Source organism: Lissotriton vulgaris, chromosome 12 (genome assembly GCF_964263255.1).
Source record: "Lissotriton vulgaris chromosome 12, aLisVul1.2, whole genome shotgun sequence".
Taxonomy (NCBI): domain Eukaryota; kingdom Metazoa; phylum Chordata; class Amphibia; order Caudata; family Salamandridae; genus Lissotriton; species Lissotriton vulgaris.
In genome coordinates, this window is record NC_141700.1 from 767,645,999 (window position 1) to 767,669,873 (window position 23,875).

Consider the following 23,875-nt stretch of genomic DNA (forward strand, 5'->3'; position numbering starts at 1 on the left):
TGGTCTTTATGGTGCACTTAAGCTGGTCTTTATGGTGTACTTAAGCTGGTCTTTATGGTACGCTTAAGCTGGTCTTTATGGGTGTGCTTAAGCTGGCCTTTATGGTGCACTGAAGTTGGTCTTTATGGTGCACTTAAGCTGGTCTTTATGGTGCGCTTAAGCTGGTCTTTATGGTATGCTTAAGCTGGTCTTTATGGTACGCTTAAGCTGGTCTTTATGGTACGCTTAAGCTGGTCTTTATGGTACGCTTAAGCTGGTCTTTAAGGTGCGCTTAAGCTGGTCTTTAAGGTGCGCTTAAGCTGGTCTTTAAGGTGCGCTTAAGCTGGTCTTTAAGGTGCACTTAAGCTGGTCTTTATGGTGTACTTAAGCTGGTCTTTATGGTGCACTTAAGCTGGTCTTTATGGTGTACTTGAGCTGATCTTTAAGGTGTGCTTAAGCTGCTCTTTATGGTGCACTTAAGCTGGTCTTTATGGTGCACTTAAGCTGGTTTTTATGGTGTACTTAAGCTGGTCTTTATGGTGCACTTAAGCTGGTCTTTAAGGTGTGCTTAAGTTGGTCTTTATGGTGCACTTAAGCTAGTCTTTATGGTGTACTTAAGCTGGTCTTTAAGGTGCACTTAAGCTGGTCTTTAAGGTGCACTTAAGCTGGTCTTTAAGGTGCACTTGAAGTGGTCTTAAAGGTGCGCTTAAAGTGGTCTTTAAGGTGCACTTAAGCTGGTCTTTAAGGTGCGCTTAAGCTGGTCTTTATGGTGTACTTAAGCTGGTCTTTATGGTGCACTTAAGCTGGTCTTTATGGTGTACTTAAGCTGGTCTTTATGGTACGCTTAAGCTGGTCTTTAAGGTGTGCTTGAAGTGGTCTTTAAGGTGCGCTTGAAGTGGCCTTTAAGGTGCGCTTGAAGTGGTCTTTAAGGTGCGCTTGAAGTGGTCTTTAAGGTGCACTTAAGCTGGTCTTTAAGGTGTGCTTAAGCTGGTCTTTATGGTGTGCTTAAGCTGGTCTTTATGGTGTGCTTAAGCTGGTCTTTATGGTGTGCTTAAGCTGGTCTTTAAGGTGCGCTTAAGCTGGTCTTTAAGGTGTGCTTAAGTTGGTCTTTACGGTGCACTTAAGCTAGTCTTTATGGTGTACTTAAGCTGGTCTTTAAGGTGCACTTAAGCTGGTCTTTAAGGTGCACTTAAGCTGGTCTTTAAGGTGCGCTTGAAGTGGTCTTTATGGTGCACTTAAGCTGGTCTTTAAGGTGCGCTTAAGCTGGTCTTTAAGGTGCGCTTAAAGTGGTCTTTAAGGTGCGCTTAAAGTGGTCTTTAAGTTGCGCTTGAAGTGGTCTCTAAGGTGCACTTAAGCTGGTCTTTATGGTGTACTTAAGCTGGTCTTTATGGTGCACTTAAGCTGGTCTTTATGGTGTACTTAAGCTGGTCTTTATGGTACGCTTAAGCTGGTCTTTATGGGTGTGCTTAAGCTGGCCTTTATGGTGCACTGAAGTTGGTCTTTATGGTGCACTTAAGCTGGTCTTTATGGTGCGCTTAAGCTGGTCTTTATGGTATGCTTAAGCTGGTCTTTATGGTACGCTTAAGCTGGTCTTTATGGTACGCTTAAGCTGGTCTTTATGGTACGCTTAAGCTGGTCTTTAAGGTGCGCTTAAGCTGGTCTTTAAGGTGCGCTTAAGCTGGTCTTTAAGGTGCGCTTAAGCTGGTCTTTAAGGTGCACTTAAGCTGGTCTTTATGGTGTACTTAAGCTGGTCTTTATGGTGCACTTAAGCTGGTCTTTATGGTGTACTTGAGCTGATCTTTAAGGTGTGCTTAAGCTGCTCTTTATGGTGCACTTAAGCTGGTCTTTATGGTGCACTTAAGCTGGTTTTTATGGTGTACTTAAGCTGGTCTTTATGGTGCACTTAAGCTGGTCTTTAAGGTGTGCTTAAGTTGGTCTTTATGGTGCACTTAAGCTAGTCTTTATGGTGTACTTAAGCTGGTCTTTAAGGTGCACTTAAGCTGGTCTTTAAGGTGCACTTAAGCTGGTCTTTAAGGTGCACTTAAGCTGGTCTTTAAGGTGCACTTGAAGTGGTCTTAAAGGTGCGCTTAAAGTGGTCTTTAAGGTGCACTTAAGCTGGTCTTTAAGGTGCGCTTAAGCTGGTCTTTATGGTGTACTTAAGCTGGTCTTTATGGTGCACTTAAGCTGGTCTTTATGGTGTACTTAAGCTGGTCTTTATGGTACGCTTAAGCTGGTCTTTAAGGTGTGCTTGAAGTGGTCTTTAAGGTGCGCTTGAAGTGGCCTTTAAGGTGCGCTTGAAGTGGTCTTTAAGGTGCGCTTGAAGTGGTCTTTAAGGTGCACTTAAGCTGGTCTTTAAGGTGTGCTTAAGCTGGTCTTTATGGTGTGCTTAAGCTGGTCTTTATGGTGTGCTTAAGCTGGTCTTTATGGTGTGCTTAAGCTGGTCTTTAAGGTGCGCTTAAGCTGGTCTTTAAGGTGTGCTTAAGTTGGTCTTTACGGTGCACTTAAGCTAGTCTTTATGGTGTACTTAAGCTGGTCTTTAAGGTGCACTTAAGCTGGTCTTTAAGGTGCACTTAAGCTGGTCTTTAAGGTGCGCTTGAAGTGGTCTTTATGGTGCACTTAAGCTGGTCTTTAAGGTGCGCTTAAGCTGGTCTTTAAGGTGCGCTTAAAGTGGTCTTTAAGGTGCGCTTAAAGTGGTCTTTAAGTTGCGCTTGAAGTGGTCTCTAAGGTGCACTTAAGCTGGTCTTTATGGTGTACTTAAGCTGGTCTTTATGGTGCACTTAAGCTGGTCTTTATGGTGTACTTAAGCTGGTCTTTATGGTACGCTTAAGCTGGTCTTTATGGGTGTGCTTAAGCTGGCCTTTATGGTGCACTGAAGTTGGTCTTTATGGTGCACTTAAGCTGGTCTTTATGGTGCGCTTAAGCTGGTCTTTATGGTATGCTTAAGCTGGTCTTTATGGTACGCTTAAGCTGGTCTTTATGGTACGCTTAAGCTGGTCTTTATGGTACGCTTAAGCTGGTCTTTAAGGTGCGCTTAAGCTGGTCTTTAAGGTGCGCTTAAGCTGGTCTTTAAGGTGCGCTTAAGCTGGTCTTTAAGGTGCACTTAAGCTGGTCTTTATGGTGTACTTAAGCTGGTCTTTATGGTGCACTTAAGCTGGTCTTTATGGTGTACTTGAGCTGATCTTTAAGGTGTGCTTAAGCTGCTCTTTATGGTGCACTTAAGCTGGTCTTTATGGTGCACTTAAGCTGGTTTTTATGGTGTACTTAAGCTGGTCTTTATGGTGCACTTAAGCTGGTCTTTAAGGTGTGCTTAAGTTGGTCTTTATGGTGCACTTAAGCTAGTCTTTATGGTGTACTTAAGCTGGTCTTTAAGGTGCACTTAAGCTGGTCTTTAAGGTGCACTTAAGCTGGTCTTTAAGGTGCACTTGAAGTGGTCTTAAAGGTGCGCTTAAAGTGGTCTTTAAGGTGCACTTAAGCTGGTCTTTAAGGTGCGCTTAAGCTGGTCTTTATGGTGTACTTAAGCTGGTCTTTATGGTGCACTTAAGCTGGTCTTTATGGTGTACTTAAGCTGGTCTTTATGGTACGCTTAAGCTGGTCTTTAAGGTGTGCTTGAAGTGGTCTTTAAGGTGCGCTTGAAGTGGCCTTTAAGGTGCGCTTGAAGTGGTCTTTAAGGTGCGCTTGAAGTGGTCTTTAAGGTGCACTTAAGCTGGTCTTTAAGGTGTGCTTAAGCTGGTCTTTATGGTGTGCTTAAGCTGGTCTTTATGGTGTGCTTAAGCTGGTCTTTATGGTGTGCTTAAGCTGGTCTTTAAGGTGCGCTTAAGCTGGTCTTTAAGGTGTGCTTAAGTTGGTCTTTACGGTGCACTTAAGCTAGTCTTTATGGTGTACTTAAGCTGGTCTTTAAGGTGCACTTAAGCTGGTCTTTAAGGTGCACTTAAGCTGGTCTTTAAGGTGCGCTTGAAGTGGGCTTAAAGGTGCGCTTAAAGTGGTTGGTCTTAAAGGTGCGCTTAAAGTGGTCTTTAAGGTGCACTTAAGCTGGTCTTTAAGGTGCGCTTAAGCTGGTCTTTATGGTGTACTTAAGCTGGTCTTTATGGTGCACTTAAGCTGGTCTTTATGGTGTACTTAAGCTGGTCTTTATGGTACGCTTAAGCTGGTCTTTAAGGTGCGCTTGAAGTGGTCTTTAAGGTGCGCTTGAAGTGGCCTTTAAGGTGCGCTTGAAGTGGCCTTTAAGGTGCGCTTGAAGTGGTCTTTAAGGTGCACTTAAGCTGGTCTTTAAGGTGCGCTTAAGCTGGTTTTTATGGTGTACTTAAGCTGGTCTTTATGGTGCACTGAAGTTGGTCTTTAAGGTGCGCTTAAGCTGGTCTTTATGGTGCACTTAAGCTGGTCTTTATGGTGCACTTAAGCTGGTCTTTATGGTGCACTTAAGCTGGTCTTTATGGTGCGCTTAAGCTGGTCTTTATGGTGTGCTTAAGCTGGTCTTTATGGTACGCTTAAGCTGGTCTTTATGGTACGCTTAAGCTGGTCTTTATGGTACGCTTCAGCTGGTCTTTAAGGTGCGCTTAAGCTGGTCTTTAAGGTGCGCTTAAGCTGGTCTTTAAGGTGCGCTTAAGCTGGTCTTTAAGGTGCACTTAAGCTGGTCTTTATGGTGCACCTAAGCTGGTCTTTATGGTGCACCTAAGCTGGTCTTTATGGTGCACTTAAGCTGGTCTTTATGGTGTACTTAAGCTGATCTTTAAGGTGTGCTTAAGCTGGTCTTTATGGTGCACTTAAGCTGGTCTTTATGGTGCAATTAAGCTGGTCTTTATGGTGTACTTAAGCTGGTCTTTATGGTGCACTTAAGCTGGTCTTTAAGGTGTGCTTAAGTTGGTCTTTATGGTGCACTTAAGCTAGTCTTTATGGTGTACTTAAGCTGGTCTTTAAGGTGCACTTAAGCTGGTCTTTAAGGTGCACTTAAGCTGGTCTTTAAGGTGCACTTAAGCTGGTCTTTAAGGTGCACTTAAGCTGGTCTTTAAGGTGCGCTTGAAGTGGGCTTAAAGGTGCGCTTAAAGTGGTTGGTCTTAAAGGTGCGCTTAAAGTGGTCTTAAAGGTGTGCTTGAATTGAAACATTGGAATGTTGAGCGCTCCATTAAAAACAATGGAGTGCTCCGGCTTCTAATGGCCAGTAGAAGCCCGGAGCTCCAACATTCCAATGTTATCTTTCAAAGCTGATGCTGAAAACAAAGGCCTCGCGAAGCCTGAGGGGATTTCAATCCCCTCTGGCTCCGAGTCCTTAGTTTTACAATTTAGAACATTCTGCCTTCTAGGGTCGGAATGATCTAAAAGCCTTAGAGCCCTCCGTAGTGGGCTCTACCAGCCATTAAAAGCCTGCTCCCTTATTAAAGGCCCTTGCCGAAACGATGGAGCGGGCCTTTAATGGACGGTAGAGCCCTCTACGGAAGGCTATAAGGCTATATTAGTTATGACTAATGCTCTTGGCCAAACGTGCATTAGAGTGTGCCATTTCTCACAATGCTTCCTTCAAATGTGCCTGTAAAGTGATCTGTAATTCATATATGCCACGACCACTGTGACTGGCTAATGAAATGGAGAAGGCAATATCAGACTTGCTTACTTAAAACTTGTTTTCCCTGTGTGAGAGAAGATATGGAGCCTGGAAGGGGACAGTGCATGTGGATGGGGTGAGACTTTCAGGTGGTCCCCGTCTGAGCTGCCTGTGGAGTGACACTGGAGAGGCTGAGGACTGGACGGCCAACTCTACCCTGACCACAAGCACTCAAACCTGCAGACGCTGCCTTCGGTCTGTGCAAGAGGGAGGTTCCAAAGCCTGGAATGGATTTAGAAAGTGCTGAGCAGTTCCACAAGAGCTGGAAACGCACTCTAAGCAGGAGTTTACAAGTCACCTGGTGCTCACCGTAGGACATCAACTCTTGTGTGTGTGAAAGGAAATTAAATAAATGTATATAAGCTCGCACATGCCCAGAGGGGTCAAGGCGCCAATGGCTAGTACTGAGGTACAACTCGACTGATGACTGGCTCAGAGTGACATATCGAGTGCTTATCTCCTTACAGACTAAAGAAACAGGTTTTTAAAACCTTCCTGGAGGGAGTATGCATCCTGAAGTGACCATGTATAGAAAGCTGGTATCATGTGACACACTGTGGGGATGTGATTCCCAACAGTTGCCTAAATCCTTGGGTGAGACCATCCCCCTCTGTTGCCACCCCCACCCCCGTATCTCTACCACCAAGCAGATATCCCCTCATTGCCGTCTCGACAGTGGGCAGGGATGTATTAACCTCTTCTCCGCGTGGCTCTCTGGCCCTCACCCCATGTCACTGTGGATGTGACTGTGGGATCTCAGTACCTCATGGTCCCTTCCTGTTTCTCCATCCCAGGTTTCTCTATGAATGAACCCCACCCGCTCAGTGCATGTTCAGCAGCTCCCAGTTCTGTCCTTCTTGGCGCTCGGGATGTTTCACTGGAACCCCAGAACTGTCAACCCCCTCTGCTCGGTTCCCCCTCTTCCCCCGTCCATGGCAGCCTTACCTTCTCTAGACGCGTCTCCAGTTCCGACACATCGCTCTCCACGCCCTCGATGGCCAATCTGCGGAGAGAAGGACAGGGGGTCAGTGTCAGGAGCATGGCTGCACACATGCAGGGCGCAGTTCTGGCATTTCATCAAGGAGGCATGCGCTTCATTCAGTTGTGTTTCATCTGAAGAAAGGTGTGTCAGACATCAAGCATCATGAACCAGACCTCAAGCCTCACTCAGGTACCAGACATCAAGTATCATAACACAGCGTGTCTTTGTAAAGCGCACGTATCACCCAAAGCTCTCAAGGCGCTTAATAACAGATGTATATTGTTACCCAACTCAATGGTACTCATTTTATCGACCTCAGATGGATGAAAGTCTGAGTGGACCCGCCGGGATTGGAACCTGTGACCATGAGGTCGAACGCAGGCCCCTACAGTGGATGCATTAGTCCACTGCGCCACCAGATCAGGGCTCGGGCCTTGCGCATTATTCATGTATGAGAAGTCAGGCATCAAAGATCATCCCTCAAGCGTCATGCATGTGTCAGACATCAAGGATCAAGGCTCAGACCTCAAGCATCACTCTGGTATCAGACCTCGGGGATCATTCATGTATCAGACATCATGGATCAGACCTCAAGCATCACTCTGGTATCAGCCGCCAGGCATCAGACCTCCATTATCATTCAGGCGTCAGACCTCAAGCTTCAGGCATCATGCATCATGCAAAGATTAGACATCTGGAATCTGACCGTCAGACGTCACAGGCCTCCAGCAGACAGAGGCAGCCATTTTATTTATATATACTAGAACCAAGTCCTAGGCACACGTTATAGGGTATTGGTTTTAGTGTAAAAAACACTGTTCAAAGTACTTTCTGTGCATAAATTATGAAGGTCAACATCAGGAGTATCTCTGTATGATTTTTAGATCAAGTTCCTTAGATAAATACAAAAAGAGAAGAAAAACAACAATACAGATATTTTGCAAAGTATGGGAGACTGCTTGTACCTGGGCATGGCCATGCGTGGTTTCTGGTAACATCAGGAAAATCAATAAAAACAGCCCATCAGACCCTAAAAGAGGCACATTAACCAAAAAATGGCCCACACACTCACCTGTCTGACCAGCCCTTCTGGCACTGCCAGCCTGCCCTATAGGCAGGGCACTGGAATTATGCAGCAGGTGAGGACCAAATTATGTGGCAGGGTTGAATAAATTATGTGGCAAGAAAAGCCAACTTATGGGGCATAAAGCAACACATTTTGTAATAGTGCTACTTCTTTTTCTCATCATAAGGTCAAGCCCAGGCCACGTGCATGCGCTCTCTCGACATGCTGTAGTTCAGTTCACAAACTTTATTCGGATAAACAATGTATCCATAAAAGTGCGACAGTAATTAAAAAGGACAATAAGAATTAACAATATATAGTAGCAGAGGTTACAGTTGTATGGGAAGAGCAACATAAAAAATGTTAGATGACAAATTGGACCAATACAATCATCATAGATAAATCACTAATGTATAAAACCAATCCATTCGATAATGAAGAATTGTCTATGCATAATTAAAAACTAGGTCCATGAGCGAAAAACCAACTCTCCGTCTTCCAAGGCAAGCATGCATGAATAGGCAGTACCCAATCAAACAGGCCTACTCTTAATGAAGAACGGGAGAAGAAGCCACTTACTATATTTCATGTAAAATTAGCAGAAAAACAGAAAGTGCTGGGTTGACCACTCACCCCGTCGCATGGGCATGGTAGTGAGTCAAGTTTTTAAGGATAACCCAAGGGGAAACACAATGCAAATTTCACAGTCCGAGCCCTCGGGCGAAATAAAAGGCTCCTTTCCCATCGACTCATAGGCAGGGTGAGAATTCGGCAGGGGGTAGCAATGACGTTCATAAGCCATACAACTGGAAACAGAGGATTTCTTTGATTGCAGCGCAGTTCTTGCACTGCTATATGACAAATAAAGTGCGCATCTAAGTTCTTTTTTATTCACATTTCCGGCTTCACTGGGGTTTAAGAAAATAGAGCCCTTATTAACGCTGCATAAGCTCTGGTACACTCCAGATAGCCAGGAAATGGCCATCCCTTTCTCACACGTTATAACACCTTGTGTTACGGTAGATGCCTGGTTCTTTCAATGTGATATCCAAAAAAGAGCTGGGCGAGCATGTGTAAAATCAGATATATAATTTAAGTTCAGTTCATTGTGACAAATGTATTGTGGGGTCGAGATTAGGACGCTCAAGAACTTTCTGCAGAACCGGTTTTCTTCCTGCTGAACGCAGGAGCTGTCTGCGGTACCCCAAATCTCAGCTCCATACGTAGCTACGGGGACACACTGTACTGTAAACATTTTTAAAATAGCACCAGTATTCTTTGGCCGAGGGAAGCTAAAAATTGAGTTAATAGTCTATGAGAACTTGCTCCTAGAGTGAGTCAAATGCTCAGTCCAGGAGCCGTTCGCAGCAAAGACAACTCCTAAATAGCGAAATTTACAGGTACTTCTACATTTTTGGTTGCCAACAATAATGGAACCGAGCTGACGCTTCCTTGGGGCGCAGGACATTAGAATTTTTTTTTTTTTAATTTACGCACAGTTCCAAACTATCCATATATTTAACAAAAGACTGTACCAGAATGCGCAAAGAATTTGTAGTGCTGTAATCTACTACTGAGGGCTTTCACCACACTCATCGCTTTCATTCATTCCTTCCTTGGCCTGCCATTCAAAATTCCTTAGGTTTGTTTGGTAAATGCTTTAAGTTTGTCCCACCTTTTGGCTGTTTTGTTCCCGCTCTGGAGACTAACCCTGTTACAATGCTTATTTCACGATCAGCTATACATAGTGTCGCCATACTAGTTTTTCTTTTGCCTCAGCTTGTTTTGAAACTTTCCGGTTTATGTTCTGAGCTTTACTGCTATCTCCGAGCACCGTTGTTCTGTTGACATTGCTCCTGCCACCCTCCCATTGTCTGTGTTGTGTTTATTCTCACACCCCTTTCGTTGTCCATGTTGCCTTTGTCGGTGTTGTGTTTGTTCCCACCCCCTTCTATTGTCCGTGTTGACTTTGTTCCCGCCCCCCTCCCATTGTCCGTGTTGCCTTTGTCTGTGTTGACTTTGTTCCTGCTCCCTCCCGTTGTCCCTGTTGACATTGTTTCCGCCCCCTCCGATTGTCCATGTTGTGTTTGTTCCCGCCCCACTCCTGTTGTCCGTGTTGACATTGCTCCCGCCCCCTTCCGTTGTCCATGTTGTATTTGTTCCCGGCCCCTCCTGTTGTCCGTGTTGACTTTGTTCCTGCCCCCTCTTCTGTTGTCCGTGTTGCCTTTGTTCCTGCCCCCTATTCCGTTGTCCGTGTTGACATTGCTCCCGCCCCCTTCCGTTGTCCATGTTGTGTTTGTTCCCGCTCCACTCCTGTTGTCCGTGTTGACTTTGTTCCTGCCCCCTCTTCTGTTGTCCGTGTGGCCTTTGTTCCTGCCCCCTCTTCCGTTGTCCGTGTTGACATTGCTCCCCACCCCTTCCATTGTCCATGTTGTGTTTGTTCCCGCCCCACTCCTGTTGTCCGTGTTGACTTTGTTCCTGCCCCCTCTTCTGTTGTCCGTGTTGCCTTTGTTCCTGCCCCCTCTTCCGTTGTCCGTGTTGACATTGCTCCCGCCCCCTTCCGTTGTCCATGTTGTGTTTGTTCCTGCCCCCTCCTGTTGTCCGTGTTGACTTTGTTCCGGCCCCCTCTTCTGTTGTCCGTGTTGACATTGCTCCCGCCCCCTTCCGTTGTCCATGTTGTGTTTGTTCCCGCCCCCTCCTGTTGTCCGTGTTGACTTTGTTCCTGCCCCCTCTTCCGTGTTGCATTTGTTCCTGCCCCCTCCCGTTGTCCATGTTGACTTTGCGCCCACGTTCATTCCCATCCAAAGGGCTGCAGTTCCCTATCTACAAGCCTCTGCCCAATAACAGCCTGTGTGACCCGTGAGCCGAGCATTGCCAGTGCAATTACTGGATCAACTCTGCCGCGCTGTACTAACTTGCAGCAAATCACACGTGAGAGCCAGTTTGTGTGATCTGTTTGAACCGCACAACAGAGGAGGATTTCTTTGATTCCAGCGCAGTTCTTGCACTGCTATATGACACATAAAGTGCGCTTCCAAGTTCTTTTTTATTTACATTTCCGGCTTCACTGGGGTTTAAGAAAATGGAGCCCTTATTAACACTACATAAGCTCTGGTACACTCCAGATAGCCAGGAAATGGCCATCCCCTTCTCACACTTCAAACAGTCTGTTATAATACCTTGTGTTAGGGTGAGCATGTATAAAATCAGATATGTAATTTAAGTTCAGTTCATTGTGGCAAATGTATTGTGGGGTCGAGATTGGGACGCTCAACCACTTTCTGCAGAACCGGTTTTCTTCCTGCTGAATGCAGGAGCTGTCTGCGGTACCCCAAATCTCAGCTCCATACGTAGCTACGGGGACACACTGTAGTGTAAACATTTTTAAAATAGCACCGGTATTCTTTGGGCGAGGGAAGCTAAAAATGGAGTTAATAGTCTTTGAGAACTTGCTCCTAGAGTGAGTCAAATGCTCAGTCCAGGAGCCGTTTGCAGCAAAGACAACTCCTAAATAGGGAAATTTACAGGTACTTATCAATTTTTGGTTGCCAACAACAATGGAACCGAGCTGACGCTTCCATGGGCCGCAGGACATTAGAAATGATTTTGATTTTGTTCCTGCCCCCTCCAGTGTCCATGTTGACTTTGCGCCCACGTTCATTACTATCCAAAGGGCTGCAGTTCCCCATCTACAAGCCTCTGCCAATAATAGCCTGTGTGACCCGTGAGCCGAGCATTGCCAATGCTATTACTAGATCAACTGTGCCGTGCTGTACTACCTTACAGCAAATCACACGTGAGAGCCAGTTTGCGTGATCTGTCTGAACCGCGCAACAGAGGAGGGGGAACAATCTGGGCGCCCATAGATAAACTTCAGCGACTTCGTAGGGCTGCATGCACTCGTGCAGATCACCGCGGAGATCCCCTCGATCCACTGGGAGACCGTGCATCGCAAGCTGGCGAATGAGGTGGGTCAGGGCCACTTGCTTTTAGGGTGGCAATACCGGTCACACTCTAGTATCCACTCCTTCCCATCAGACGAAACGTTTAACACTGAGACCTCCTGCCCCTTTATATCTACAATTCTTCCGCAGTCCTATTTGTACTGTCCACTTGGTACCTGTGGGGGTCACATGCACTTAGTTTATCATTTGTACTTTTTTACAAAATGTTTGGCAGGAATGCATTTTGCAATTTGTCGGCAGTCATTTCCCTTTAAATCTTACACCCCTCCCACATCGAAGGTTCTGGAGAAAAAATATCCTGACTGCATTCTTCTTTAAGTTTCGACTGCAGTTTTTTCCCCCTACATTTAAATGAAGTGACCCATTTCCTTCATCTCTTTCCCACCCTCCCCTAGAGGTTGTAATAACCCCCTGCTAAAAGGAAGCCTCTACCTTTCTCTTTACTGCCGGATAAGGTCCCACTCATCTACTTTGTTTACCAGTCTCCAGTCCAACTTAATATTTCAAGGTGCCGCTTTTGTCAATATAGAATTTTTTAAATTTTTTTGTATTCTTAACCGCATCGCTGCGGCGGTTATTTTCGCGCTACGCGGCTTTTTTCTAAAAGCCGTGTTAGAACATCCGCACACGCCCCCCGTGGCTGATGACGAGCTGAGCTCGTCATCAGCATCGAAGGGGTTAATATTTTGCTGGTTCTTGCCTTGTCTTCAAAGATGACAACAATGCACTGAACGCCTACATGTTTGTAAATAAGCTTGGTATTGTGTAAAGCTGGGAGGCCTATGGTCATTTTTCCTGCCGAATGTCCGTAGACCGGAAACAGGAACGAGTACTTCCTGGTGTACTTAAAAGTTTAATGGATATCCCTGAAAGCAAATCTGACCTGGTCGTTGCCCTATTTACGTCGAGCATAGCAAAAATAAATATACTACATACCCAGGGTTGGTTCCCTCATGCTCCTCCCAGCCGCCTTGCCTTGCTATTGTGCACATGACAAGCTTGTTTCACCTTGTTTTAATAGGGTTGTTCAGATGTACAGAATGTCATCTTGGTTTTATATCATGTAACAATAAATGCTTATAACACTTTTTTATTGTAACTTTCAACATGCTGCACAGCAGCCACACTGCTCTACAACACAGCTTAAAGACATTGGCAAAGCCAATAGCTCTGGCTAAACACTTAAAAGGTCCCAAAGGAGAGGCCTATTGGCAATGTCAGTGCTTGTTTTTAAACTCAGTAAAACTCTGTGGGCATTGGTTGCACCTCACTAGTACCAGTTTAACCCCTTCACTGCAGCAGCAATTCCGCCGCAGTGCTAGGGGGTGGGGGGGGCCGCGCGGCTCACCTGCGCTTGTGATGGAACCGCTCCGTCACGCGCCTCGGGTGAGCTGTGCTAGTGACGGAACGGTTCCGTCATGAACACGCCCGCTCAATAGAACGCGCAGCGCAGGCGCGTCGAGCGGTCCGTGATGGAACCGTTCCGTCACTAGCACAGCTCACCCGAGGCGCGTGACGGAACGGTTCCGTCATAAGCGCCGAACGGGTTAACATCCAAATATAGCAACAGAGCAACAGGAAGGTGATCAGTCCAGTGTTGTGTTCTGAGACCGCTACGATGTCTGTCCAACCTGTGAACACGTGGGAGAGACGGCGACAAGGAGGTGTTTTGCGTCATTGTGGTGCGACTGGTGCAACCTGCGGTCGCACTTCTCGCCTAACCCTTCACCGCAGGCCAAGCGTCTTTTAAGGGCAGTCCTTAAGGCTCGCAAGCGGGTAAAACGTGCTTGTTTTCATGAAAAAATGTGTTGGTTTTGAGGGCTTTTAGTTCTACCATTGGTTGGTTGTCACAACCGGTCTGATCTCTGAACTTGTACCAAAATGAGTAGGGCTGGCTCCAGTTTACTGTAAATGTTTTAAGATGTGGTGAAGTGGTAAGGAAGAGACGCCCATAGAACTGTTTACAAGCACCACAGCCGATGACACTGCCAAGCACACCAGGCCCTGCTGGAGACATACGCAGATGTGACGCCTTCCACCGCAGGAATCCTGAAGGGGAATGGATTTTAAAGGCAGTGCGTTCAAAGCAGGGTCACTGGAATTGTGCTATTCTGGGGCGTTTTCTGCATTATTACGAATTTGCTACTTAACCGCATCGCTGCGGCGGCTTTTCCCGCTGTGTGCGGCAATTTACGAAAAGCCGCGTTACATGACGAGCTCAGCTAGTCATCCGCACACGACCACCGTGGCTGATGACGAGCTGAGCTCGTCATCAGCAGCGAAGGGGTTAATCCATCATCTCATGCATAATCTGCAGATTTTAAGAAAAAGAAAACTACCTCAAAAGCATAAAAAGTTACTAAAAACGGAGCAACACATTGCAGGGCATTTGGAAAGCCCTACCCAAAGGTGGGCTGATCCCCTTTCAGGTGCTTATTGCTTTATTTGGGTGACACTTTGGTACCAATGAGGTGAAACCTTTGCCCGACAGTGTTTAAATGAGTAGAAATAAAAAAACAATGAAGTAATACAAACAACCTGCCAGTTTTATTATTCCTATTCGGTTCTCGAGGGATTCCAAACCCATTTGAGCCAGGTACCCAGATCTTCGCACCGTTTTGTACTCGCAAGAATGAGATTTGGTCTTGTCCATCACTTGGTAGCTTTTCCATGTGTAAAACAGTATGCAGCTTCCGCCTGCCCATGTGACGGTCACACCAAACAAAGCACTTTGCACTTTCTCCTCATATGTGATTTGTATTTGAACCCCCATATTGCATTTTTAAAACCCTTGTTTATAAAATATTGTACTTTTACCACTGAAGCTGCAATGAGTTTGATATTTACAATGCGAGAGCCTGATATTTGTTTTAACACTGCAACCTTTATTCTAATATCTATTGAAGCAAGGAAAAGTATGTTGTTTTAAGCAGTATTTGTTTTCTGTTTTTTCTTTTTTCTGTGCTTTTATGGTTGTTTTATATGAAACGAATAAAGCTTATCGAATTTACTTGAATTGAAGTAATACTATCAAAAAATGTAATGCATTAAGCTGCATAATTTCCGTTTTCTTGCTGTATACTTTTGTCAAAGCGGTCACAGAATTTGGTCCTCCCCTGCAGCATAATTCCAGGGACCTTGAGTTAAATTTAGGAGTGCTACTGCCTACGTCTTCTTTGTAAGCCAGTAGATGCAGCAAGTAAAAAACGATTTATATGTGTAGAGAGAGATATATATATACAACACACACACATATATATACATATATATATATATATATATACATACATATATATATATATATATATATATATATAGCAGACTGGTGTTGGGCAAAATAAAACTCTGAACACCAAATAACGGGTCTCGTCTCCTCCTTACTGTTTGGCTGCATGCTGACTTACAGGACGACCCATACCGTGTATATATATATATATATATTTATAAAATACCCTTTTATGCGCAGTGCTGAATAAATTATGCAAAAAAGGAAGCAAGGAACTCTGGGTAGTTCCCAGGTTTAGACAGAGAGCAGATCCTTTATATGGAGCACCCTGCAACACCAATGACATTCTGAATCTGCTCTCTTCAAATGTCTGTTTCTCTAGCAGAGTTTTCAGACATAGGATTTGCAGTGTGCCATCCACGCTGAGGTGTAAAGGGACGAAGCCTTTTGCCATTTTTACAGCAAAGCCTTTAAGCATAGGATAAGCACAGTGCAATCCATGCGGAGCTGAAAAATGACAAAAGACTTTACCCCAGCCACTGTATTACAGCTTTGGATTGGTAAAACACCATCCAAGCCAACCTGGAATAAATAAATGCAACCACTTGACAGAACTTTTCGCTCTAGTTAGAGCTCATCAAAGATGCACAACTTTGCCCAGACACAAGGGAGCACCCAGTAGAAGTCAAGACAATACATTTCAGGCTGAGAGTACTGAATACATTATGTAAAACAGGAAGCAAGGAATTCTAGGTAGTTCCTAAATTTAGCCTAATCCGATGAATAAAGACTTTGCTGTAAAATTGCAAAAGGTTTAGGGCCAGATGTGTGACCGTTTTTAAGGGTCTAAAATGGAATTGGGCCGTTTGCGACCGCTAAAGAGCCCTTTCACATGTAGAAACCCTACCCTATTTTGTGAGTCGGGAACCAATTACTGACTCACAAAAACGGGGTTGAGAGTCGGTATCAGGAAGGCGCATGTTGAGGTCGTCCCTTCCTAGTACTGACTCGCAGGGGGTAGTAGGAATGTTTTGTGACCAGAATGCGGTCGCAAGTCATTCAAATTTTACCAGCTCCATAAAAGAGGTGGTAACCCATCCTCAAACAGGAAGGGGTCCCTAAGGGACCCCTTTCCCTTTGTGAATGTGGGCCCCAACATTTTTTGAGAGCAGGCAGTGGTCTGTGGGACCACTGGCTTCTCTGGAAAAAAAAAAATTAAAAGGAAACTTAAATGCATCCTTTGAGGAAAACGGGCTGCATAAAAAAAATAATAATAATTACTTTACTAAAAAAGCAATCAGACATGGTGGTCTGCTGGCACCAGCAGGCCACCATCTCTGTGATTACAGGCCATTCCCAATGGATCAAAAATTGTGACCTGCCTCCTGAATATTGATGAGGCAGGACAAGTGGGACCCCATTGGGAATCACAAACAGTGTCTGAGACACTATTGTACATTGCATTTTGCGAGTTCCTAATTGCGTGTCGCAAAAAGGCGCAATTAGAAGCTCGCAAAGTGCTCTGGTCATACATCTGGCCCTAAGGCACCTTTCTAGTTCGGTGTGGACGGCACTGTGCTCATCCTATGCTTAAAACTCTGCTAAAATAACAGATATTTGAGGGGAGAAGATTCAGCGTGTCACTGGTGCTGTGGGGTGCTCAATATAGGAGCTGATCTCCACCTAAACTTGGCAACTACCCAGAGTTCATGTGCTGCTGTGGTTTGGGTGTTAATGGTTAACATAACTATGTTGAAGGAGAACGCGCTATAAGTGAAGTTGTAGTTACCTATATTCGCTCAGAGAGGTTCGGGTCACCTCTTACCTGGAGGTTACTGACAGTACCAAACACACATTCGCACAGAATACTACTGAGTTAATCAGCATTTATTGACATGTTATCAGTTTTCATAGTGGTCCAAATGTAAGGCAAAACTACAGACCGCCCCGCATGCACATTGGCCAAGTATTTAAAGAAATACCATAACCAAAGCGCTTCGTATAACCTATAAAGCGCTTCAGGGACAAGGTGCAACCTTAGGTCTAGTTCATCGATGACTTTGGGGGTGCCTCCCTACAAGCTCTCTTCTTCGGAAGGTATGAGCTTTCTGGTCTGTACAACTCAAAACTGAAACAAGCTTCCTTTGGCAAATAAATCAGCCGCCTTTCTCTGGAGTTTCCACAAGATTTTAAAAACCTGGCTTTTCACTCAAAGTTAACTTTATTCTCCTTGTCCTTCCGCCTATTAGCGCCGAGACACATCTGGGTACTTGTTTGCGCTCTATAAAAATCAAATCAAACCAAACCAGGTCAGATTCCAAACAGATCAGTGTGCAAGACTCCATATAGAGGCCAGATTACATGCTACCACAGAGAGGCAGTTTAGATGCAACCACAGAGAGGCTAGTTTGCATGCAACCACAAAAAGAGGCCAGTTTACATGCAACCACAGAGAGAGGCAGTTTACATGCAACCACAGAGAGAGGCAGTTTACATGCAACCACAGAGAGAGGCAGTTTACATGCAACCACAGAGAGAGGCAGTTTACATGCAACCACAAAGAGGCAGTTTATATGCAACCACACAGAGAGGGTAGTCTGCATGCAACCACACAGAGAGGGTAGTCGACATGCAACCACACAGAGAGGGTAGTCTACATGCAACCACACAGAGAGGGTAGTCTACATGCAACCACACAGAGAGGGTAGTCTACATGCAACCACACAGAGAGGGTAGTCTACATGCAACCACACAGAGAGGGTAGTCTACATGCAACCACACAGAGAGGGTAGTCTACATGCAACCACTCAGAGAGGGTAGTCTACATGCAACCACTCAGAGAGGGTAGTCTACATGCAACCACATAGAGAGGGCAGTTTACATGCAACCACACAGAGAGGGCAGTTTACATGCAACCACACAGACAGGGCAGTTTACATGCAACCACACAGACAGGCCAGTTTACATGCAACCATACAGACAGGCCAGTTTACATGCAACCACACAGAGTCCAGTTTACATGCAACCACACAGACAGGCTAGTTTACATGCAACCACACAGAAAGGCCAGTTTACATGCAGCCACACAGAAAGGCCAGTTTACATCCAACCACAGAGAGGCCACTTAACATGCAACCACAGAGATGCCACTTTACATGCAACCACAGAGAGGCCACTTTACATGCAACCACAGAGAGGCCACTTTACATGCAACCACAAAGAGGCAACTTTACATGCAACAGAGAGGCCAGTTTACATGCAACCACAAAGGCCAGTTTACACGGAACCACACAGAGAGGCCCGTTTACACGCAACCACATAGAGAGGCCAGTTTACATTTTGGTTATTTGGTTATTTGGTGGGGTATTTCTAGAGCGCGACGTTCGCTCCGGAGGGAGCATCTTGGCGCTAGGAAACCTGTGTGAACCAGTCCAATAGGATTAGATGGAAGCTTTGGAATAATCGTCCGGGAGATTAAAGATCCATGTCTTTAGGAGCTTTCGAAAGGATTTTTCCTGGGTTTGTTGTCTGAGGGTTTTGGGCAGTTTGTTCCACGCTTTAGTTGCCAGGAAACTGAGGGTCTTCTCACCCTTCGTTTTTAGATTGTATTTAGGTAGGAGGATGAGGTTATCATTGGTTGAACAAAGGTGACGGCTGGTCACGTAGTGGGGAAAGCGCTTGTTGAGGTATTTAGGGCCAGTATTGTTGTAGGCACGAAAGGCTGTGATCAGGATTTTGAAGAGAATCCTTTTATGGAGTGGGAGCCAGTGAAGTGAACGAAGCGCTGCAGAGATGGAGGATTTGCGGGGTAGACCCAGAACAAGACGGGCGGCTGTATGAAGTACGCTCTGCAGTTTTTGGGTGGTGCTCTTTTTGAGTCCTGCGAGCAAGCCGTTGCAGTAATCCAGTCGCGAGATTAGAAGTGCGACTGTCACCGTCTTTCTGGCATCGATGGGGAGAAAGTCAAAGAACTTTCTAAGGGATCTGATTGTTCCGAAGCATTTGCCTGTGACGGTTCTGGCATGCTGATCAAAGGAAAGATCGGAGTCAAAGGTAACACCGAGATTCCTAGCAGACGAAACTGTCTGGGGGGGGGGCGACGGAATTGTCCGGCCACCAAAGTGCTGGACAGAAGGAGATATTTGTGCCAATCGGGAGGATCTCCGTTTTACTTGAATTGCACTTAAAGTGGTTATTGTCCATCCATCGAAATACTTCAGTCAGGCAGTGTTTGAGGTTAAGTTCGGCTTTGGTGGATGATTCGTCCAATGGCACGATGAGTTGTGTGTCATCGGCATACGAGGTGACAGGTATGCCGAATGATTCTATCAGATTGAGGAGTGGAATGAGGTAAACGTTAAACAGGAGAGGACTGAGGATGGATCCCTGTGGTACACCTGAAGGGACAAGTTTATCTTTGGAGTGAAATGGACCTAAGGTGACAGTTTGGGAACGGTCGGAGAGGAAGGACGTAATCCAGGATAGGGCGGAATCAGAGATGCCGATGTCCCTGAGTCTACCGATGAGGATGGTGTGGGAGATGGTATCAAACGCCGCCGTTAGGTCGAGAAGGATTAGGATGGAGTTTTTTCTCTGATCTTGTAGGATTTTTATAGTGTCGGACAGTTCAATGAGAGCAGTTTCAGTCGAGTGCTTGGGGCGGAATCCGGATTGTTAGGGATGAAGAAGGTTATTCTCATCTAGATAGCATTTCAGCTCTTTATGGACTAGCTGTTCCGTGATTTTTCCCAAAGCAGGGAGCAGCGAAATTGGGCGGAGGTTGGTGAGATCCGTCGGTGGTTTATTTGCCTTCTTCATAAGCGGTTTGACGATTCCTTTTTTCCAGCAGGTCGGAACTATGCCAGAGCTAAGTGAGGAGTTGATTAAGTTGTTAATGAGTGGATTAACCTCGTCGATTAATTGGTGTAGTATTTTGGGGGGACAAGGATCAGATGGAGCACCCGATTTGCAGGCCAGGATGGCTTTTTTCGACTCCTCAAGAGTGACAGGGGCGAAGTGACTTAGCGTACAGCTTTGGGGTGTCAGTGGGGGGAGTACTGGGGGGGTGACAGGGGGGGGAAAGTTGATTTGGATTGAGGCAATTTTATCCTCGAAATAATCAGAAATTTGATCACAGAATTTCTGAGAGGGGGGGGATTTCAGGCAGGAGAGCCTTAGGTTGCGTGAAAGATTTGACTATCGCAAACAGCACCTTTTGTTTTTGGCCTGCGTTTTTTATGGCGTTGACATAGTAGTTTTTTTTTGCCAGTTTGATTTCTGAAAGGTAGTTTTTTCTTGTTGCGATATAGGAGGTACGATTAGTGGCTTCGTATGTCTTCCGCCATTTTCTTTCTGCCTTTTTACATAGCAGATGCGCATTTGCAAGTTCAGGTGTAAACCAGGGGGCATTGATTTTAGTTTTGCCCCGGGAGGAGCGGGGACGTGAGGGCGGAATTCTGGATTTAATTTCTTGAGCGATCCAGTTGTAAAAGAGATCGGTGTCGGTATCGACGTTACCGGAGAGGATAGGGGCTTGAGTTTGCATTGAAGGATTAAGAGTGATGTTATCCTGAACCTTTTTCCAATTGATGTGATTGCTGGGGAGAAAAACAGGTTTGTCGCGGTTCGGTAGGTTTTCATTCAGGATATGAAATGGGATAAAGGAGTGATCGGACCAGATCTGGGGCAGGGGCGTTAGTGTAATCAAGGAGGGGGAATTTGTGCAGACTCCATCAAGAGTATGACCCAGGGAGTGAGTGGGTAAGGTAACGAGTTGTTTAAAGTTGAACATATCAAGTGTTTGTACGAAATTGATGGTACGAGTATCTGTTTTCGATTCTAGATGGAGGTTAAAATCACCAAGGAGGGAGAAGAATGGGTATCTGAGTGAAAGCTGTCCTAAGGAATCGTGCAGTGAGTTGAGGAACTCAGATGCATTGCCGGGTGGGCGGTAGATAAGTCCGCCTGAAAATGAAGTGTGCTCGTTCAATTTAATAGAGAAGCCTAGTCCTTCTATCTTTTTTAGAGGCTCTAGACTGAAGGTGTGACAAGGGAAGGTGTCTTTAAGGATGAATGCAACTCCTCCGCCTCGGCCCTTGGCTCTATCTTCCCTGAAGAGTGAGTAGCCCTGGGGGAGAGCAACCACAGAGAGGCCAGTTTACATGCAACCACAGAGAGGCTCGTTTACATGCAATCACAGAGATGCCAGTTTACAGGCAACCACATAGAGAGGCCAGTTTACACGCAACCACATAGAGAGGCCCGTTAACATGCAACCACATAGAGAGGCCCGTTTACATGCAACCACAGAGAGGCCAGTTTACACGCAACCACATAGAGAGGCCCGATTACACGCAAGCACAGAGAGGCCTGTTTACACGCAAGAACAGTGTGTAATGCACTGCATCCAGGCCAACAGTCAGTATAAGCAAAGCGCTACAGCTGTGCAATTCCTGCACGCCTGTCTAAAGCACCAACGCTGCTAGGAGCCACATTAGTTCGGTCTGAAAGCACCACAGTCGGTCAGTGCTTCATAATTTCCTAAAGTGTTAATCACAGTAGCCCAGGCAGTTCCACTCTGCCCCAGCATGGCGACTGCCACACTCAGGCCGGTATACACATTGCCCCGGTAGGAAAAGCACAATAGACAGGCCAGTCATGCATACTCCCAAGCGGTAAAGCACAAACTGAACAAAATGTGTGATCTTGGGCAAATCGCTAACTCTTCTGATGCATTGACCATCTCAGCCTGCGTGCGAGTTTATAGACTCCTTAGAGAGACCCCTTCAGCTACACGGAAATGGAAAGCATCTTATATCATTTATCAAAGGTGAGGTACGTTTAATATCCTTTTAATGCCCGTGCATTTTCACTCTTTTGGGTAAACTGCAGAGTGAGTTCCCCTCTTGTGTCATAAGAATGGAACAGTTATCTGGACTGTCAGTAACAAGTTGTCCCTTCACACATTTAAACAAACACAACACCATGAGCCCCACCCTGTCGAACCCACCCACTCCCCCCCACACACACACAAACGTGATTACCCATCAGGGTGCGTGTAACCTGGGCACAGGTGTTTGTTCCCCATCATCTGACGCATCCGCTCTCACAGCTGTGATTGGATGGTTGGTGGAGTGAGCTTAGGCAGATATGAAAGACAGACTGGCGGTGAAAAGTCCATGCTCGCTTTGATTTCAATAACAAAGGATGGATGTTTTTTAAATACCAGGCATGGGAAAGGAAGGGTTCATGTGCTTTTTCAGATGGAGCAATGTGATCTTATGTTTATTTATATATTAATTTTAGTGTTTTATAGAGCGCGAACTTGACCCGTGAGGGTATCGGAGCGCTTTACATGGTATACAAGGTCTCCAAACCAACATAATGCATGCCTGGTGCAAGGCGTATGGGGCGCAGCCTTTTACATAATCAACCTAATACCAGGGCACAAGTCGAGGGTCCACGTGTGTGGAAGGCGTCCCCCCACTTCTTTCACAGGGTGGATGCCGTCCCCCTGCCAAGAAGTTGGGCCCCAATGAAAAAGTTGCTGAATTCGTCCGGGTGTAACGGGGCACACACAGCAGCGCCTGGACGTTGTCTGCTTTTGATCACAACAACCTGCAGGCGGAGGAGGGACGGGGCTCTCTTATTTCGCCTCCTGCTGGGCCCATAACAAGGGGCGAATTTAAGGGGTGACCAGGCCTCATTTTGTTTGAGTCTCTTGGCTGGCAGCAGTCAGGAGCCTCACACCTCGAAGCAAATGCAGCAGAGGGGAAACAAAGGCTCACACCTTGTTAGCACTTCACACATACTTAGGAGGCAGCTTTTCACTTTGTTCAGTCCTTGTTTAGGAGATTTGCATGCACCGCAAGAACTGCAGATGTGTTGATCTTTCCCAGTGTTTGCAGAAAATAAATAGCAGTTATATAGCGTTTACTACCCCCGAGGACGCATTGTAATAATTTGAATATCACTATTTTTTCTTTTAACGCATTATGGGTAGAGGAAGCTTTACGCGGACAAAAGGCAACATTGGTTTATGTGAAGCTTACAAAAGTGTGAATCTTCTGCCTAAATCAGGAGGGTTTGCAAGTATACTCGAAATGTGCTCAAATGTACTCATGATACACCTGCTAAACATATATGTGAGGGCTTAACATCTGATGTCGCTTCTTGTGATGCCACTTCCTGTGAGGTCACGCGCCGTGATGCCACTTGCATACTGATTAATTAGGTTAGTCCCCTCCACTTCTTTTTTTTTAGGACTTGTGCCAGGCGTAATACACAAGGAGACAGCTTATTTGTTTGGTCCCTGTACGTCTGGGGCAAGGCGTATGGGGCGTAGCCTTTTATATAATCAACGTAATACATCATAGGAAAAATCAACAGCAAGGATGTCGCTGGTAGAGGGCAACCTTCTAGTGCAGTAAGATCAGAGCTGGAGTCGGGGTACCACGCGAGTGGACGCCGTCCCCCCACTTATTTTACCAGGTGGACTCCGTCCCCCCTGCCAAACAGCTGGACTTCACTGTTTGGCCTCTCTGGGACGAGATCCGAGCAGACATAAATCCCGTAATGTGAGGCGCCTGGTACATGCCTGAAACACCAGACAAGGGTGCGCCCAAGACCGCAGCGAGCATGTAATTACGCCGAGGTGGCAAAAAGGATCCTTTGAGACCTCAGAATCCAGGTAATTGCTTATAAACATATGTGCAGGAAGCACGCAAGGCTTTTTCGATGTAGAGGGAATACAACAAGCAGATTCCATGTTCAGCAAATAAAAGGCATGTTTGACGCCTTTCGTGACCTCACTTCCTGTTGTGACGTCACTTCCGGTGACAGCGTCCCCCCACTTCTTTTTTTAGGGCTTGTGCCTCGAGTAAGATACACATGGTCTCTGCTAGGCGCTACACGGGTCTTGTATGCACTTAAAGCAGCTCAAACACACATCACCTCACATCTGTGAGGCAACTGACTGCTTTAAATGGGCCAGTACGGATTACCGGCACTTTTTAGGTCTAGGGACGAAGCTGCGAAGCAGCTTCCGGTCAGAGAATTAATG

General features: G+C 45.9%; 1 protein-coding gene across 1 annotated transcript in view; it reads right to left on the bottom strand.

The window, feature by feature from the left end:
• Positions 1–23,875, bottom strand: part of ACAP1 (ArfGAP with coiled-coil, ankyrin repeat and PH domains 1) — a 268,661-nt gene that overhangs the window by 166,985 nt on the left and 77,801 nt on the right. Inside the window, exon 2 of the mRNA XM_086946090.1 lies at positions 6,521–6,578. Within this exon, the coding sequence (XP_086802216.1) occupies positions 6,521–6,578 (58 nt within the window). The remainder of the gene's footprint in view (positions 1–6,520; positions 6,579–23,875) is intronic.